General features: G+C 43.0%; 1 protein-coding gene across 2 annotated transcripts in view; it reads left to right on the forward strand.

Annotated features, from left to right (window-relative positions):
• LOC126281326 (homeobox protein CHOX-CAD) overlaps positions 1-20,384 on the forward strand; it is a 312,230-nt gene that overhangs the window by 264,962 nt on the left and 26,884 nt on the right. For both annotated transcript variants that reach the window (XM_049980183.1, XM_049980182.1), the window contains one exon: positions 5,662-5,807. In XM_049980183.1, the coding sequence (XP_049836140.1) occupies positions 5,662-5,807 (146 nt within the window). The remainder of the gene's footprint in view (positions 1-5,661; positions 5,808-20,384) is intronic.

Here is a 20,384-nt window from a genome sequence, read left to right on the forward strand (position 1 = left end):
GTTTCAATATTGATAGTTAAGCTAATTAACGAAGTTTGTAGTGTAAAAGTTAAGGGAGACAGTTATTTAAACGCCTCTGCACTATAGAAAGGCTCATCGGAAGAAATTATCGCTACAAATGAACATGAAAGAAGAAACTGCAACCAGCGGTTAACGAACTTTTTGAAAATTGATTTATTGAGACTTTGTTTGTTTCACAAAAATCGCAAAATATTTACCCGCGAAGGGAATTCAGCATTGTACGTCTAAAATTTCCCGATTCTACTTCTTGTTAGCGAAAATGGTCTACTAATGACGAATTGGGCTGAATGGAAGGAGAATTACTGCATGAAGATTAATGCGGGTTCGTTTTGCTTCCGGTGAGAATACGATTGTGCACCTGCGGCGCGGCAATATACGATCACGACATCAACTGTATAAAAAATAAGAATTCCTTATCCATTAAAAAATTTCGTCATAAGATACCTGTAGATGACGTCGGGAGCGAGTTGGTACAGCGCACACCTTTCGCAGCATGTACCTTGCGACATCCCTATCTGTGACTACAACAACCCGATCGTCAGCGAAGAGAGGTTGCGCAAAGTTGTATCTTCTGTCGTCGCCCCCATCCCGCAGCACCTATTTCTCCCTCTCTTAAGGTCTACCTCGAACGAGTTGCTGAACAAGGCAGGCGCTACAGAGCATCCTTGTCTTAGGTTAAAATCAACATTCGAGATCGCAATAATACTATTGCGACAGTTGATTTTGACCTAAGTATAGCGTCAGGTCCCTGTACTCCATAGACAATGTTGTCTAAATTTATAACATTGTTGCGACCACGACTGTCGATTTTAATCTATATATAGCATCAGATCGCTGCGTTTCATAGGCAATTTGTCTAAATTTATCCTTGTCTTAGTCCTTTCCAACATTAATGTTGACCATCAACCGCTTTTATTTTATTTTCATTTTTAACCAAAATATCGACCGGTTTCAGTCGTGGACCACCTTCACGGATAACGGTTAAAATGGTTTAAGCCACAACATTACATTTGTCATTATTTAAATAATGTTCTTCAACCTTACTAGCACAGCATGTACAGAGTTGCTGTGTAACTTTGTTTAACAAATGTATGCGGTACTACCGCAATTATCATGATGGTGCACAACCTGTTCTGTGGAGCGGTTATCACAAGTTTTTTTGCAGATCTGCTAAGATTAAATAAGCAACTGTACCTCTAGTCGTTTGTTTCTCCATGAGTTCGCGAAGAGTGCTGACTCTGCTATTTGTTTCGAAATTGCATCATGTCTCGAGGGCATTCTACGCGTTGTTCGCGCTGTGCTTTCCCATTGTCATCTCAATGTCTGCTGCAGCACTCTGGCATGCCTCGTTCTTGGCTTTACTTATTGCGTCCTGGGAGTCTTTGCTCTTTGCCCTCTATACAACGAGACATGTCGGATTTCGTTATTAGCCATCGATGATATGCCGTCCGCACCTCGTTGTCCTGCGGTAGCGTTCTCGCTTCCCGCGGCCGGGTTCCCGGGTTCGATTCCCGGCGGGGTGAGGAATTTTCTCTGCTCGTGATGACTGGGTGTTGTGTGATGTCCTTAGGTTGGTTAGGTTTACGTAGTTCTAAGTTCTAGGGGACTGATGACCATAGATGTTAAGTCCCATAGTGCTCAGAGCTAAATTTCTTTTATGATATGCCATCTGTTTCTCCTCCGCTATTCTCCCACGTACCTCGAACCACCACAGGTCGTTCGATCTGATCCTTCTGGGCTGTTTTTTGGCCATAGCCTCAATGTCTGCACCCGGTACTGCAGATTTAATGCCTTGGTAAATATTATTTGCTTAGTCATCCCTGACTCCTGGCATTTGTCCAGCTATCCTGAGCTGATAGAGAAAAATTAACAAATTTTCGAGTTATATTGTTATTCCTTCGTTTCAGTGGTGTAGTCCGAAGACTCATCTGATGCTGTTCTCCATGCTACTCTATCCTGTGCAATTGTCTTCGTCTCCGAATAACTACTGCAAACTACATCTTTCTGAATATTCTTACAGTATTGATCTCTTGGTATCCCTCTACGAATTTTTACCCCCCCCCCCCCGCCACAATTCCCTCCAAATTCATTGAACAAAATGACTAAAAGAAGACATCTGCTGAAAGGACACATTCTGAGCCATCAAGCTACTACCAGTTTAGGCTGGTAGGAGCTTGATGGCTCAGAATTTGTCCTATCAGCAGATGTCTTCTTTTAGTCATGTTATTCAATAAATTTCATTCCGCTCTAATTCTATTCAGTACCTTCTCATTATTTAACTGATCTGCTCATCTAATCTTGAGCATTCTTCTGTAGCACCACATTTCAAAAGCGTCTATTCTCTTCTAGTCTAAACTGTTTACCATCCATGTTTTAGTTCGACACATGGCTACATTCCATACACATACGTCCACAAATACAAATACTTTCAGAAAAGATATCTTAACATTTAAATCTATATTCAGTGTTAACAAATTCTTCTGCTTCAGGGACATTTTCCTTGCCATTGCCAGTCGACATTTTATATCCTCTCTCGTCGGCCATCATTTATTTTGCTGTCCAAATAGCAAAATTCATCTACTACTTTCAAAGTCTCATTTCCTAATATAATTCCCTCGGTAGCACCTGATTTAACTCGACTGCATTCCATGATCCTTGTCTTGCTTCTGTTGGTGTTCATCGCACACCCCGTCGCACACTCTCCTTTCACGCATTGTCCATTCTGTTCAACTGCTCTTCCAAGTTCCTTGGTATCTCTGACAGAATTACAATGTCATCGGTAAACCTCAAAGTTTTGATTTCTATTCTTTGAACTTTAATTCGTATTAAAAAATTTTCTTTGGTTTACTTTACTCCTTGGTCAATGAACAGATTGAATACTAAGTCTACAAATGTAATGTCCACATCTGTCAGTTCCTGATGTCTGTGGAATTATTATATTCTTCTTGAAATCTGAAGGTATATCACCTGTCTCACCACCTTACACACCCAATGGAAGAGTTATGTCATGGCTGGCTCTGACAGAATGTCGTCTAATCTCGGGGCCTTGTTTCGACTTCCGTCGCTGCTCTGTCAAATTCTTCTCGCAGTGTCGTATCTCCCATCTTATCTTCATCTTCGTGCTCTTCCACTTCTATAATATTGCTTTCAAGTACGTGTTCCTTGTATAAATCCTCTATATACTCCTTCCACCTTACAGGTTTCCCTTCTTTGCTTACGACTGGTTTTCCATCTGAGCTCTTGATGTTCATATAGCTGTTTCTCTATTCTCCGAAGGCCTCTTTATTTTTCCTGTAGACACTATCTATCTTTCCCATAGCTATACATGCTTCTAAATCCTAACATTTCTCCTTTAGTTATTCCTGTTTAGCCATTCTGCACTTCCTATAAAACTCCTCTTTTAGCTGTTTGTATTCCCTTTCGCCTGCTTTATTTACAGCATTTTTTTTTTTAATTTCGTCTTTCGTAAATTACATTCAATATCTCCCGTGTTACCTAAGGATTTCTACGAGTCGTCTGTTTGCCGGTTTGGTCATCTGCTGCGTATACGCTCTGCCTCAGGGTTGCTTGTGTCGCAGTTATAGTCATATGTTATTGGACACCTTTGAGTTGTCAAGGCTGTACGCCTGGTTGGTTAGGAAGGAACTGAAGTTTGTGATGTCTGAAGATGGTTGTAATCCCGAATGGCGTAACACGCTCTAATAAAAGCGTCAATTGAACATCTCATGACTTTATTGCGATTGTACAGCATTGGTTGCCAATTATTAGTGGCTTTCTTGCACTAGGTCGATTGTCTGTGGGACTGCATGCACCCCATTTTAGAGTAGGGCGCCGACTGGACCGGGAGTGGACAGGCCGTCGTGATAATGCTGATTGTAAACTAACGTACGAGATTCAATATTAAGAGATTCTGCGAATATATTCTTCAGTGGAGTAGAACAAGCTGTCCAACAGAAAGTGTTGTACTATAAACCATTCTTAAACTCCACTACCCCACCCACAAAACCACAAGAGACCTGACATGCTGCTGCTGCTTGTTTCACACATGTATTTGAGTCCTATCTGTGCTCGTGCTAAGCCCTGGAAGTGTTTGTACAGGATTTAGTCCCTTGTCTTTTACTATTTTTTTTTTTTTTTGAAAAAGGTGTGTATATTGTGAAGAAGGCGTCAAAATACCACCTTCTGTAGAATTTCTCTGTAGGATGTTCTAGAATTAATCCCACTTTAATTCTTTTAACTCTCTGATGCATTCTAATGTTACCATACGACCCCTGGAAGTTGAGTTTCTTCGAAAACTTGTTCCACAACTCATTAGTGGATGCTTCATTAGTTCTAGGCTGTGGGTTTTTTAAATAAGGATGTGATCTACCTGTAGACCTAAAGTCTTCATACTTTGAACTTATTGAATTTCATTGTTTCAGAAAGCTATTTTGATAGCTTGTTCGATGAGAAGCAGTGAAGTGTAGGCGCAAGCTCTTGTCAAAATTCGACGATAATTCACTTGCCTCGAACCATCCGTTGACGTTTTCAAGTACTTAGTTTGCTTCCTTTTCGGTAAGGGGATTAGAACTAGTTTTTGTTGTTATAGATGTATAATGAGCCAAAAGGACGAAGTTTCCATGTTCCGAAACGGCAAGTAGAAGATCATTTATGTATTAGAAACGAAAGAAGACCCAAAATAGAACCTTGCGGCGCGGCACGTCACGTCTGATTGCTTCTGATGGGGTGCGCCCGTTGTCCTGTGAGCGATACGGAAGAGTCACTTTTGAAAGCAGGACAGGCAGGTCTGTAGACTGACACTTACCCACTTAGCCGTACGGATATCTACTTCGTGTGACGCTATATCAGCTTACAGCCATGTAACAGAGTAAGCTGCTGGCTCGTTGTGGGAATTGTGTAAGCAGACACGTCTACACGACGCCTCGCGACTCAAGCGCTGCCGCAGACGCAAGTCAAGAAATGCGCGTGTGCCCAAACGCTTGTCCCCACGCACTCCATGTACATGCTCCAAGCTAGCGTCAAGTCATTGCTAATTTGTCAATACAAATGTTTTATAAAGTGCGTTGCAATACTTCAGAACTCGCAAACTGAAAATTCGTATCTCTGGAAGGGATAATGTTACCCACGGTGCAATTTCTGTGGAGATACATCTTACATGTAGGTACGTGGAAGCCAATACTGCTCCTGCAACTTGTCTTAGTTGATAAGTTTTTTATCCGTGCTGGATCTTGTTCAACTCCATGGTTGTTATTGAGTTAAGGTCTGTTGGCGGAGAATGCAACCAGCCGCAAATAATAATAATAATAATAATAATAAACTCTGCTTTTTTGCCATTAACTGTTTCGACAAAATCATGTCCCGCTTCAGATGGATACATCTGTTATACTACAAAAGCATGTCGTCCGGTCTAGGACTGTATAAGAATATTTGACTAGTTAGTGCCACTGTATACTGCTTGTGCGGCATAAATAACACAAGAGGGCTATGCCAATGTGCTACGATTGACAACATTTAACACCACTGAGTTATATGGAGTTGTATTTGTGCTAGTCTCCCTTTCCTTTCTGGAGGCTGCACCAAGTGTTTATCGCTCAGAATCGTTGCCTTCGCTGTGTTAACGGCGCGCGCTCTGTCCCGCAGGCAAGACGCGGACCAAGGACAAGTACCGGGTGGTGTACAGCGACCACCAGCGCCTGGAGCTGGAGAAGGAGTTCCACTACAGCCGCTACATCACCATCCGCCGCAAGGCCGAGCTGGCGGCCAACCTGGGGCTCTCCGAGAGGCAGGTGTGTACAGTCGGTTTTGCGCTCTCTCTCTCTCTCTCTCTCTCTCTCTCTCTCTCTCTCTCTCTCTGCAGTTTTTACCTGCCCCGCCCTTACCCCCAATGCGGAATTGACTATTCACGCGTGCCTCAAAGAGTGTCCTAGCGACCTCCCTCTTCTCTCCAAACCACCGTGGAGAACGTGGCAGGATGCACTTCTCCACTGTACCACGTGTTAAAAATCTTTTCCGTTCCATTTACCTATAGAACCCGGGAAGGGTGATTGCCCACACCCCTCTGCGAGAGCTGTACTTAGTCTCGAGGTTGTACTTCACCCCAAGATGCCTTTCGTAAGAAGCATTTCACGGGACAGTTTGCTTCATCTTCAATTGTTGCAAATGTAGTTTTTCAGCGTCTTCGTGACCAATTTGCGACACTCGTGCTGCCCTTCTTGGCATGCATTCAATATTCTCTGTTAGTGTTATAAGGTACAGGTCTCACACTCATGCACAGTGTTCTAGAATAGGTGTCGCTACCGCTCTGTAAGGAGACTCCTTTATTAACTCATTGCATATTCTTAGTATCCTACTATTCAACAGAAGTCTGACACACGCCTTACGCGCAACGGAACCTATCTGACCGTTCGATTTCAGATCCCTACCATGTATATGTATGGGCTGACCGATTCCAGCTGTGACTCTTTGATATTGTCGCAGGATACCATGTTTTTCGTTTTTATGAAGTGCACAATGTTACATTTCTGAACATTTGAAGCAAGGTGCCAATTTTCATACCAATTTGAAACGTTATCAACATCTGACTGTACATCTGTGCTGCTTTTAAACACACCACACGAGCAGCAACGGTCAGAACACACTGTCCTGGACCTTTCGCAACATTTCAATCACTAACGTTTTCCTCCGAACGCCTAATACTTTGTTGACACCCACCTACATAGGGAGAAATGACCGCATAATAAAACAAGAGAAATCAGAGCTCACATGGAAAGAGTACTGTTCGAGAGTGGAACGGTAGAGAAATGGGTTGAATGTCGTTTTGCGAACACTCTACCGAGCAGTTAGCTGTGAATGTACGCACGTAGATGGCTGAAGTAGGTCCAAGGTTTTCGGGATTTCATGTGAGAAAACGTGAGCAGGATTTGTCACAATAGTTTTTCGGGATCCACGCTCGCTGGCACGGAGGCAGCATTATGTCCGAGATAATCGTGCCATAAATTTCTTTTTCTCCCCAGTCCGAGGCAGTACCTTGTTATTAGTTGCCCGATCTAGCCACACCCCTTTTCCAGCAATGTTCTGTCACACGAAGCTAGACAGCTTCTGTCCTCTTCTTGTCTGTCGTCTTTATCGCCCTCGTTTCATTTCCGCACAGGTTTCCGTTTCGCTTTCCTCACACGGCTAAGGGCTCTTACGTTGGCATCAGCGCGCACGAACCATTCCGAGAAGTCGCAGCAGGATTCCATTGGAAAGGATTGTCCGCAGCTCGTGGTCTTGCGGTAGAGTTCTCGCTTCCCGCGCACGCGGTCCTGGGTTCGATTCCCGACGGGGCTAGGGATTTTCTCTGCCTCGTGATGACTGGGTGTTGTGTGTTTATCATCATTGACTAGCGAGTCGCCGAAGTGGCGTCAACTAAAAAGGACTTGCAATACGGCGGCCGAACTTACCCGCAAGGGGCCTCCCGGCCAACAATGCCATACCATCATTTCATAAATATAAAAACAATGATACTCTGACATTCTGCAATGATTAGCATTTTAAAGCTTGTCCTGTCGAAGTAGGGATTCAAAATTCATAGGAAGTTAACAGTAATAGACACCAATATACTAGGCTGGAGTGGGTCATTTCGGGTTGTTTATGAAACAACGTGACGCATTATTAAACTTTTTACCTTCTAAACGTAACAAGGTAATATTAAGAGAAGATTTCAGTTTAAATGTTTCGGGCTTGTCTATTGTGAAACTATGGTTAAGTCACTTTCCTTTTCATATAACGTGTCTTTCTCTCATGCAATTTACAAAAAGAGTCGTGGGAACCGGAACGGCTGCAGTTGATGCCGTTTGTCCATACACAGCGAGATTGCAATTAATCAGAATGTTATGCGAAGTAAGGTAAGCAAAATTACGAGTGTGTTAGAATTTGTTTCTCTGGAAGAAAAAGTTCCTCCTGCAACAAGATAAGAATTATTTGGACATTTGTAAAACGTGAGACTGGAAAAAGGAATCTGGACATTTCTTTAAAGCTAAATAATGAACTGACCAAAGAGAGCCCCTAAATATCACGAACTTTGAACACGTCTTTTTTCTGTAAGCAGCGGGTAAATAACGCCTGAAGACTACCCCTGTTGGTGTACATCGCTGTGTGTAGATGCCACTTCACGCTACTTTTATAAAATTTGAAAACTTCCTGTCATTCGACTCTTCACTTAATTTACCATTCTGTTGAAACTATTACTCCTCGATAATTGTCAATTGAATATTCTGATAACCTAGAGACTAAAACAAAAATGAAATAATGTCAGTTATGATAGGAGCGGCTGCTTCCGCTGCGTCTCTGAAGTTTTGAAGTGTAAGTCTTGCTGCTCAATTACTAGCCCACTCAAAAAACGTATTGGCTTTATTCTTCCTGCTGCGAGATGGGTGGGACTTGGCAACATTGTAGAAGACGCTTGGCAGCACTGTGGTAGTGGAATTACTACCTGGAGAGACACAAACTATCCTGTTGAACTCACATGAGATTTGCTTGGTATTTGAATTAAATAGTCTGAATGATGTTCACTAATGTTGTCATGTAATTATCAGATGTACAGTACCGTGCTGAAAATATTCGATGTCTTAACTTCTGATTGTGCTTGGTTAGCAATCCGACGAAGCGCTGGGTTCGGATCCTCATGCAACTCAAAAATTTACCACATGCCATTTCAAGTTTGTTATTTGTGAATGAAACCATAGTTATCACCATTCGTGAATGGATACCAGGGACTATAATGGCTGGATAAGAGTCCTGGTACAGTATAAACTTTTTCGTCATGTATTTGCACGATAAAATTTGCTAACACGATTCTATATAAATTATAGAAACATTTTTAAGAAATGAGAAATATCTATACGAACTTTCTTCGTTCTGTCTTTTCTGTTGTAGCTCGAGAAGTTTGGGCATCATTTCCTCAGTATACAACGTTATCACGAATTTTTCATGAATTTTGCTTCACAGCTTACTTCTTCCACGCCAATAAAATAGCATTACAGCACAGGCACTGACGGCTGGTTTGTGTTTGAATCGAAAAAGTAATCTTCTTCCCACTGTGGGGTGGAGAGTAGGGATTTGACCGATTTTCGTTTTGAGCGTCTTAATTGCTCCTCAGCCATTCTCCTCTCGGTAATTTTATCCCATCACGAACGGCAAAGAGGCTTCGCCAACACTAACGACACGAAGTAAGCACGCCAGTTTTGCTGCGCGCGCCTCTCTAATAAACAGTTGTGAAAGGCTGTGAAATACACACATCAAGAAAAGTTTCGCGTCACCTCGGTTCCGAGAGTTCTGGAACCAGTACAGAAAACTGACATTGAGATCAACATAAACTTCTTTCCGCCCTTTTTATTGCTAATGAAAGCCACACATTGTATGTTGTACCACCATACAGCGAGACCTTCAGAGGTGGTGGTCCAGATTGCTGTACACGCCGGTACCTCTAATACCCAGTAGCACGTCCTCTTGCGTTGATGCATGCCTGTATTTGTCGTGGCGTACTATCTGAAAGTTCATTAAGGCACTGTTGGTCCAGATTGTCCCCTTCCTCAACGCCGATTCGGCGTACATCCCTCAGAGTGGTTGGTGGGTCACGTCGTCCAAAAACAGCCCTTTTTCAACCTATCCAAGGAATGTTTGATAGGGTTCATGTCTGGAGAACATGCCGGCTACTCTAGTTGAGCGATGTCGTTATGCTGAAGGAAGTCATTCACAAGATGGCGCTAAGTGTCGTTCATGAAGACGAATGCCTCGCCAATATGCTGCCGATGTGGTTGCACTATCGGTCGGAGGATGGCATTCAATATAGTACAGCCCTTACGGCACCTTACATGACCAGCAGCGGCGTACGTCGGCCCCACATAATGCCAGTGCAAAACAGCAGGGAACCTCCACCTTCCTGCACTCGCTGGACAGTGTGTCTGAGGCGTTCAGCCTGACTGAATTGCCTCCACGTCTCCGGCGGTGGGCATTTAGGAAAGTTTTCACATTGTGCTGATGCGTGCTTTTCCGGTGTATATTCCATGATGAATGTGTTTAAGAGTTGTGGAGACTGAGCTCTTACATCTAAATAAAGCGTTTCAAGATACATGTCCGTATTATATATTTTCTTCGGCTACGTGCGAGGAATTATCTTCTCGAAATTTAGCTTTCTGTTACATCCTATAGTAATGAATATATGCTATATTATAAATGTCTGCCTGATTGACACCGCGCGAGTAGTTTTCTCGTTACAGTTTTTATAAACCTGATTGACATGTAACAGAATTGTGCGGTGGAAGCAAGAAAATAATCAAAGATGGGGAAGAAGCAGATTTGTCAGAGCGAGAAAGAACAGAGTAAGGTTAACAGATGAAATAAAAGAAGGAAAATAAATGTAGAGACGAGGAAAACTGGGTAGTGTTGACAATCTGACAAACACCGGTCCGCTGTTGACTAGAACAAAGACAACAGAGATATATCGAGGGGGAAGCTACGCCTGTTCCCGAATTTATTGCCTCCAGCAGAGTTGTTGCGGTCAAAATAATCTTGGACCCGAGAACTGACTGAAACCCAATATTTAGCGAGTCAAGGGAAGTGTATCGAGAAGATAGACTAGACTCCGCAGGAAGGAGAGTGTTCACCGCAGCCAACAAAGTATTTTGGCAGTTATAAGATTCGAGGGACATGAAAGGGAAGCAGTAGGTGGGAAGGGAGTGAGACAGGGTTGTACCCTCTCCCCGATGTTATTCAATCTGTATATTGAGCAAGCAGTAAAGGAAACAAAAGAAAAATTCGGAGTAGGTATTAAAATCCACGGAGCAGACATAAAAACTTTGAGGTTCCTTGATGACATTGTAATTCTGTCAGAGACAGCAAAGGACTTGGAAGAGCAGTTGAACGGAATGAACAGTGTCTTGAAAGGGGGGTATAAGATGATCAACAAAAGCAAAACGAGGGTAATGGAATGTAGTCTAATTAAGCCGGGTGATGCTGAGGGAATTAGATTAGGAAATGAGACAAAGTAGTAAAGGAGTTTTGTTATTTGACAGCAAAAGAGCTGATGATGGTCGAAGTAGAGAAGATATAAAATGTAGAGTGGCAATGGCAAGGAAAACATTTCTGAAAAGAGGAATTTGCTAACATCGAGTATAGATTTAAGTGTCAGAAAGTCGTTTCTGAAAGTATTTGTATGGAATGTAGTCATGTATGGAAATGAAACGTGGACGATAAATAGTTTGGACAAGAAGAGAATAGAAGCTTTCGAAATGTGGTGCTACAGAATAATGCTGAAGATTAGACGGGTAGATCACATAACTAATGAGGAGGTATTAAATAGGATTGGGAAGAAGAGGAGTTTGTGGCACAACTTGACTAGAAGAAGGGATCGGTTGGTACGACATGTTCTGAGGCATCAAGGAATCACCAATTTAGTACTGGAAGACAGCGTGGAGGGTAAAAATTGTAGAGGGATGAATACACTAAGCAGATTCAGAAGGATGTAGGTTAGAGTAGGTACTGGGAGATGAAGCTTGCACAGGATAGAGCAGCATGGATTGCTGCATGAAACCAGTCTCATGACTGAAGACCACAACAACAACACTAAAGTCCGCTACTGCTATACCATAACCTTAACGTTGGAGGCAGATCGAATAATGAAACTATCTTGTTAAAGCAGTCATGGTATAGAGCAGTGTTATCCTCTGAGAGGAATTTTGTTATGTTGACCGTGTTGTACCTAACGGAGGTGGCTTATCGGAAGTGAAAGTCAAAATTATGTAAATATTTAAACAGTAATAAACAATGTTTTACCTATCTACACTGTTTAAAGAATAAAGAAACCGGTCGCCAGCCTAATTAGGCTAGAGAATGAGTAACATTCTTATTCAAGAACTGAAAATAAGTAACTTCAATGGGCAAACACAGTCTATACTTTTGTCACTCGAGAGTGCAATGAGCTCTGGAACCTGAATACAGTATGTTCACGTTAAGATTGGACCTAACAGATTAGAACAAACTATTTGCAAAAATATAACAGATAACAAAACACCCTATTACCATGAGGACTTAGTCAAACTGAATGGTCTCAATAACGTTACTATTAATATCCACTGTAGAATCGTAAATTGGACATAGGTTTAATATTACTTTTCAAACAAATTCCTATCTGACATGAAATATGGATATGCTCCAGAGCAAATTTAGTTACGGTGCATAGATTAAGTCTTTCATTACTAAACACCTTTCTAGTTAGAATGAAAATTGTGGTGTCACCGCCAGACACCACACTTGCTAGGTGGTAACCTTTAAATCGGCCGCGGTCCGGTAGTATACGTCGGACCCGCGTGTCGCCACTATCAGTGATTGCAGACCGAACGCCGCCACACGGCAGGTCTAGAGAGACTTCCTAGCACTCGCCTCCAGTTGTACAGCCGACTTTGCTAGCGATGGTTCACTGACAAAATACGCTCTCATTTGCCGAGACGATAGTTAGCATAGCCTTCAGCTACGTTATTTGCTACGACCTAGCAAGGCGCCAATATCAGTTACTATTGATACTGTGAATCATGTAATGTCAAGAGCGACTTTCGTCATTAATGGATTAAAGTTAAGTATTCCACCAGCTACGTCCGTTATTTCTAAATTATAATTTCCTTGTCCTGTTCCAGACCTCACGCCAGCCTGCGTGAGCTAAATCCCGTGCCTTTCGGCCTCCTCTAGTAACACGGTGTTGGCTCTCCTGCCAACCACAACAAAAATTAAATGGAATTCACTAACAGGTTCCTTCTCACTGTCTTTTGAATAAAGAAATTATTGTTTTCATTAATAGTGGTCTTTCTATTAATCGTTATCTAGCATGAGCACAATAGACAAACTGTTGGTCCTGTTACGCCATTAAAATGCACTTTTCATACACAAGAGGATTCCAATATTGTAGAGAATTTGACTTGAATAGCAATTAACTTTGTGCATTGTGTCAATGGAGAAGGTCCTTAATCTTGACCACTGTAGCAGAGCAAACTAAACACACTTTCACTACACTAGAGAAACAAGTACTTAGGAAGCATGATCATACAACTCTCAACCGTTGCAGTTCTGAACTTTTACTGCAGTGATACACAAATTTGAGATATTTGTAAGAGCCTTTCAACAAACAATATTAATTTTAGCACACTCGATTGCCATATTAATTTTATATGCCTTCAATAAAGGACACTTGGTAAACACTTAGGCGTGGGAGGGACCCTAAGTGGATATGTGATTGAGGATAAAGCACGGTAGGTACAAGAGTTTAGTCAATCTTTTTACCTTATATTTGGGTACACTATAACATCCTATGAGCTGATCCTTCAGTGTACATTACTATAGTGTTCCATTGCAGTGATTGCGCAATGTGGTGGCGTCTGCATATTGGTAGGTGGATTTGCCGGTAGAATTGCTGGAGTCTGTCACATCTTGGTGGCGATGATAGATACCAACTCCAGGATAGTTCCAGCCCTTTATCCATCCATCCATCCGAGGCATTGGAAGGCGTCGGGAAAAGCCTCTCGCAGAACCAACACAATACACAACTTTTACATGAGCAGTTGATAGTTTGGTAGCTCGTCCCCGACTGACTCTTTGTTCCACCTTTTCTACCTAGGCTAACCACAATTTGCGCGCGCTACACACTTCCGTTCCCGAGGGGAACCGCAACACCTTTTGACATACAAAATAACTAAGGACCCTAAGCGAAGATCAGCAGTTTACATATCATCAAACAAACATTTTAAATAAAACAGAACATTCGCAAATATTGGTAGTTCTACACAAAATTATTTAAATAAAATTATTTAATTTTAAAGATAACCAAAGAGATTATGTGACAAAGACAAAACATATAATATGCTCATATTGTACATATTACAGAGATTACACTTCCTACACCCTAAAAGACATCAAAGCTTTTACAAAGAAAGGAGTATACAATTTTGTGTTATCGATTCAGTCAAACACATTTGCAGAAGCTCAACGATATAACACTAGGCAAAATAAATCAGTACAGCATTAGATCTATGGTGTTACAAGGCGACTTTAACCTGCCGAGTATAGACTGGGACGTCTGTGTATTACATTTTCACGCAGTTTGGGTGCACAGATCCTGCGAAATCAGTACCCAGAACAAACCACCTCTGGCCGTAATGACGGACTTGATACGCCTGGGCATTGAGTCAAACAGAGCTTGGATGGCGTGAACAGCTACAGCTGCCCATACAGCTTCAACACAATACCACAGTTCGTCAAGAGTAGTGACTGGTGTATTGTGACGAACCAGTTGCCCGCCCACCATTGACCAGACGTTTTTAATTGGTGAGAGATCTGGAGAATGTGCTGGCCAGGGCAGCAGTCGAACATTTTCTCTATCCAGAAAGGCCCGTACAGGACCTGCAACTTGCGGTCGTGCATTTTCCTAGGCAGGATTAGAACCTGCGACCGCAACGGGCGCGCGGTTCCAGACTGAAGCGCCTAGAACCGCTCGGCCACACTGGCTGACACGCCAACTAGAGTGTGTCTTGAGTGACCATGACGGACGGTCGTTGAAGAGGTTCGTGACGCAGACTAAAAAGACAGCTGCAAAAGCTACTGCAGAACTGAATGCCGCCCTCGTAATTACTGGGCAATTTATCGCTGAGTACGACATCCTTCGTAGTGCACGAGTGCTTAACGATTTCAGTTTCTTCCACAAGCGCGGTGTAAAATCATAAAGTTCCGAGTGTGCGTGCTGCGGCTGACAGCCACCAGATTTGAGACGCACAACGAAGGCGGAACTGTGTTTCACCTGCCCGCTCCTTGTCAGCGAATGTTCTTGGAATCTATTTTTAAAGATGCTCCCCGTTTGGTCGATGAAAGTCACATTTCACTCGTTAGACGCAAGCTTATTTTCTCCAGAAGCAGCGTACATATCTGTATGGGGTGGTTCATTAAGGACGTACTGATGCCGAATTTTATTAGAGCTGGTGAACATCACATTTACATTATGATCACAAAAGAGTTTGGCGATTCTGTACGACACGTAACCTAGAAACGGGAAATTATCGCCCCTATAATCCTGCGTTGAAAGACTGTGGGCATACACAACTTGTCAACGCTGGAAGGACTGTGGCCATATTTTAAATTATCCAGTTCCCTATTAATTGATTTTGGCGTAAGTGGAGTTTCAGTAATAAGAGGCATCACGGCCCTGAAGTAACCCACTGTATATTTATGGAGATGACAGGAAGTGTCGTGAATGACAGAACCGCTTGTGGAAGGCTTACGGTGAATATCGAATTTGATTACGTTGGTAGCGAGGCAAAGTTTCAAATCGAGGAAGTTTAGGATCCCCCCGCTGTTCATAACTCCGTGCATAAAGGTTATTTTGTCGTGGAGGTCACCGAACTCTTCCATCAAGAGTGCTACGTCACTCTCATCACTGTCAAACAACATGCAAATGTCATCCACATGACGTCTGTAAAAACAGATATTAGCGGAAGCAGCAAAGGCACGGGCAAAATAATTGTGTTCCAAACAGCTGTCAGCGAGAAGCCCCGCGACACAATACCCCTGGTTAGACCATCTTGATTCGTGTTACAAACCTGGCACAACAGGAAGGACCAGGCCCCTTTTCTTTTTTCTTTTATCACTCGTTTATTACATCAGAGAAACAAACATTTCAAGACAAAATTTAACTACATGAAATATTGTTCCCAGTAAAGGTTAACATGAGCATTGACAAACCTTAGTTCCCTTAAGGGCTTCTGTTGGCAACAAATTTTAAGGAGGCAATGTAAAGTTTATATCAATTTAGCTCAAACACGTAGCTAGTGATTGAATCACGACACAGACACTTTAACAATTCCGGCAACAAATAAATAGCGTGAATTTGAACTCACAGTAACCAACTAATCAACAGCCTTGCCACTGAATAAGTAGTAGGCCATCAACTAGGGGAGTTAATACCAACAGTCTTTAAATGTCTTGGTCCCCATTAAATAAACAAACTTAGAGTAATTAAATGATTAACAAATCAAACATACTACGCTCCACTCAAACTCTTCAGTGGAAGCCAAGCCAAAATGAAGACTCCATTAACTGACTAGCACTAAAGTCACACTAAAGCTCATCTTTGTGGCAAACTTATACAAGACAAGTTTTTGAAGGGAGCGCATCAGTAAAACCGCTAGTGGAGCTAACTCGTGCCACGGGGCACAAGGTGGTATACATTGAGGTTGCCTTAGTGATATACTGCGCTCCAAAATATTAATTCAAATGGCCAATTCAATATTGAGTACACATTAACCAGCATTAATTAACGAAGAGTGACACCAGGTCGCTCGAAGGGATGACAACACTTAATTGAAAAGACGAATGCCGGAGGCGGCAGTAACACCAAACACCTTCTCTGAGTTTTAACCAAGAGTCGCTTCCTGCTACACAAGTAAACATTTAAACAAGCTCAAGGAAGGAACCACAAAGAGAAAATTCAAATTTGTTGTTGTTGTCTTCAGTCCTGAGACTGGTTTGATGCACCTCTCCATGCTACTCTATCCTGTGCAAGCTTCTTCATCTCCCAGTGCCAGTTGTGCCACAAACTTCTCTTCTCCCCAATCCTATTCAATACTTCCTCATTAGTTATGTGATCTACCCATCTAATCTTCAGCATTCTTCAGTAGCACCACATTTCGAAAGCTTCTGTTCTCTTCTTGTCCAAACTATTTATCGTCCTTGTTTCACTTCCATACATGTCTACACTCCATACAAATACTTTCAGAAATGACTTCCTGACACTTAAATCTATACTCGATGTTGATAAATTTCTCTTCTTCAGCAATGCTTTCCTTGCCATTGCCAGTCTACATTTTATATCCTCTCTACTTCGACCATCATCAGTTATTTTGCTCCCCAAATAGCAAAACTCCTTTACTACTTTAAGTGTCTCATTCCTAATCTAATGCCCTCAGCATCACCGGACTTTATTCGACTACATTCCATTATCCTTGTTTTGCTTTTGTTGATGTTCATCTTATATCCTCCTTTCAAGACACTATCCATTCCGTTCAACTGCTCTTCCAAGTCCTTTGCTGTCTCTGACAGAATTACGATGTCATCGGCGAACCTCAACATTTTTATTTCTTCTCCATGGATTTTAATACCTACTCCGAATTTTTCTTTTGTTTCCTTCACTGTTTGCTCAATATACAGATTGAATAACATCGGGGGGAGACTACAACCCTGTCTCACTCCCTTCCCAACCACTGCTTCCCTTTCATGTCTCTCGACTCTTATAACTGCCATCTGGTTTCTGTACAAATTGTAAATAGCCTTTCGCTCCCTGTATTTTACCCCTGCTACCTTCAAAATTTGAAAGAGAGTATTCCAATCAACATTGTCAAAAGCTTTCTCTAAGTCTACAAATGCTAGAAACTTAGGTTTGCCCTTCCTTAATCTAGCTTCTAAGATAAGTCGTAGGGACAGTATTGCCTCACGTGTTCCAACATTTCTACGGAATCCAAACTGATCTTCCCCGAGGTCGGCTTCTACTAATTTTTCAAATAACACCGCCAAAAGATTATAAAGGACAGGAAACCCCAACTATTTAAATTTAAAAGAATTAGCTCTCCCCAAAGGCAGTGTAAACGCTAAAGTCACACTCAAGAGGCCATCAAAATTGGTTACAAAAATTCTTAGACATTTGCGTCTTTTCTTTAAAAGAAACACAAGGCTGCTTAACTTCTGCCGGATGTCCGGTATGGCTCGTGTAGGATACACCAGGCAGCAACCCAAGGTAGGCGTTCGCAAGGCACGGCGAGCAAAATCAGGAGAGCAGACAGGCAGGCATCCAACACACATCCTCCATGCTGAGCCGGCAGACCGCGTACAACCAACTCAACATATACGTGGTTGCTTCCCACCTCGTACCTAACGGCGTCTCAGCAGGTGGCCCGAGCAAACGTCAACGCCACTCGCCCCGCGAATGCGGGAAACGACAAGGCAAGCAAAGATCATCGAAGGATCGATAATGGACATCCAAGAGACTGGCGCGACATGGCTCACATCTGACTGCCTGTAAAATTTATTATGGAAAGATCAATGACGACAAAAATCTATGCAGAATTATTAGCTTCACAATTTCATCAGTTCCTAAACCTCAGCACCTGAACAAATGATCTCGAATAACAGGTCAGTATGGCGGAGCTAGCAGCGATAGAGTTTGTTGATGGCCAAAGCAAAATTCATTCCGGAGGTTCTTGACAAAGTCTGTAAAGCAAATTTTCCCCTGTACTGAGAAGTGAAACAATAGAAAAAGTGTCGTGCAAAGATTTCAAAACATCTGACAGGTGGCTAGTTTCATTTGACATAGAAAACATGTAGGCCTACGTACAATCGCACGAAATAATATTCAGAAGTCAAGACATGGAGCTTTTTTATGTTATTCTTTGAATTTACTTTCTAAGTAGCAAATAACGCTAAAAACCTGTGTATTTGTCCGTCAATAGAGCCAACTTTTGCGCTGTACAGGTTATTAGTTCTCGATTTTTTTTTCCTCAATCTGTATTTTTATTTATTCAAAGCGCAAGTTTCTTTTGCCCAGGTATTGTAAGAATATGTCAGCAGACGACGCCGTCTACCATTGGAAATACGTTGCTGAATGTTTTTTATCGTTCCGTTGCGTCAAGTGTTAAGTCTACCTTTCATCGGTACACAGCGAGAACAGTAATGCACCAAGGAGTGAGACCTGAGGGATTCTCGGATGCGTATATTTCCACGGTGATTTCTCTGGCCTGCAGACGACTCATCGAGACGTAGTACCGCACTGTTTGAGAAGTTCAGCTGAGTTACAGGCGTTGCCGAAACCGAGCGTTAATAAAACGGTCGTTTCGTGCCTGCCCAAAGCACTAGGCACGCGGACGAGTGCATTAGCTGCGCTACTGTGTTTGCAGAAGACTAATGTTTATCGTGAACGTTGTAGCTTGTAAGGCAGCCCGTGAGCGGAACACGAACGACGCGCTGCGACGCCCTGTGGATGCAGACCCACGTCCAGCGCAGGACAGAAGCCGTCGCCGGCTGTCCCCAGATGAGTGGCGCTGTCGGCTGTCTCGCCAGCCCCTAATTGCGGTGCCACGCGACCGCCCCGTCTCTGCACACACACACACACACACACACACACACACACATACACACACACACATTCCACGCCGCCATATTTCTCCGCGACGCGGTTTACGGCCTCGCGGAAGTAGTAAAGATAACTGCCGCCGCGAATAACAAAAGCGAAGCCGCCACCCATAAACGGCCTAATGCGCTGGCCAAACGTTATGCTAATTAGCGACAGCGCCGAGCGCCGGCGCTCAATCATCGCGGCAAACAAGCGGCAGACGCTACCGCGACGCACCACACACCGCCGCTGTCCCCGGGATCGCGTCACGCACGCCACGGGACGGCCACTTCAACTCCGGTATCCGATTTTGATTAGATCTCAAACTGCTTGCAATATTGGCAATCAATAAAATGTTTGCACTCCACAAAAAGCAAAAATGGACAAGATGTGCTCGATTTCAAGTATGTTCTTGACCTATGCCGTTCGCTTCAGTGTGACTTGCTAGAGGCGACCGCTTTCCTTCTAATACGATACTACCTGGAAACTCCTGATTTCAATAATCGATCTCCCGTGCACAAAACAGCTTCGAACATCTAAAACACTATTTGCCATTAAAATTGCTACACCACGAACATGACGTGCTACAGACGCGAAATTTAACCGACAGGAAGAAGATGTGATAGGCAAATGATTAGCTTTTCAGAGCATTCACACAAGGGTAGCGCCGGTGGCGACACCTACAACGTGCTGACATGAGGAAAGTTTCCGACCGATTTCTCATACACAAACAGCAGTTGACGGGCATTGCCTCGTCAAACGTTGTGATACCTCGTGTAAGGAGGAGAAATGCGTAACGTCACGTTTCCGACTTTGATAAACGTCAGATTGTAGACTATCGCGATTGCGGTTTATCGTATCGCGACATTGTTGCTCGCATTGGTCGAGATCCAAAGACTGTTAGCAGAATATGGAATCGATGGGTTCAGGACGGTAATACGGAACGCAGTGCTGGATCCCAACGGCAGGTTCTGTTTACAGCATCATGATGGTCGCATCCGTGTTTGGCGACATCGGGGTGAACGCACATTGGAAGCGTGTATTCGTCATCGTCATACTGGCGTATCACCCGGCGTGATGGTATGCGATGCCATTGGTTACACGTCTCGGTCACCTCTTGTTCGCAGTGACGGCACTTTGAACAATGGACGTTACATTTCAGATGTGTTAGGACCCGTGGCTCTAT

This window comes from Schistocerca gregaria, chromosome 7, assembly GCF_023897955.1.
Source record: "Schistocerca gregaria isolate iqSchGreg1 chromosome 7, iqSchGreg1.2, whole genome shotgun sequence".
In the NCBI taxonomy this organism is placed as follows: Eukaryota; Metazoa; Arthropoda; class Insecta; order Orthoptera; family Acrididae; genus Schistocerca; species Schistocerca gregaria.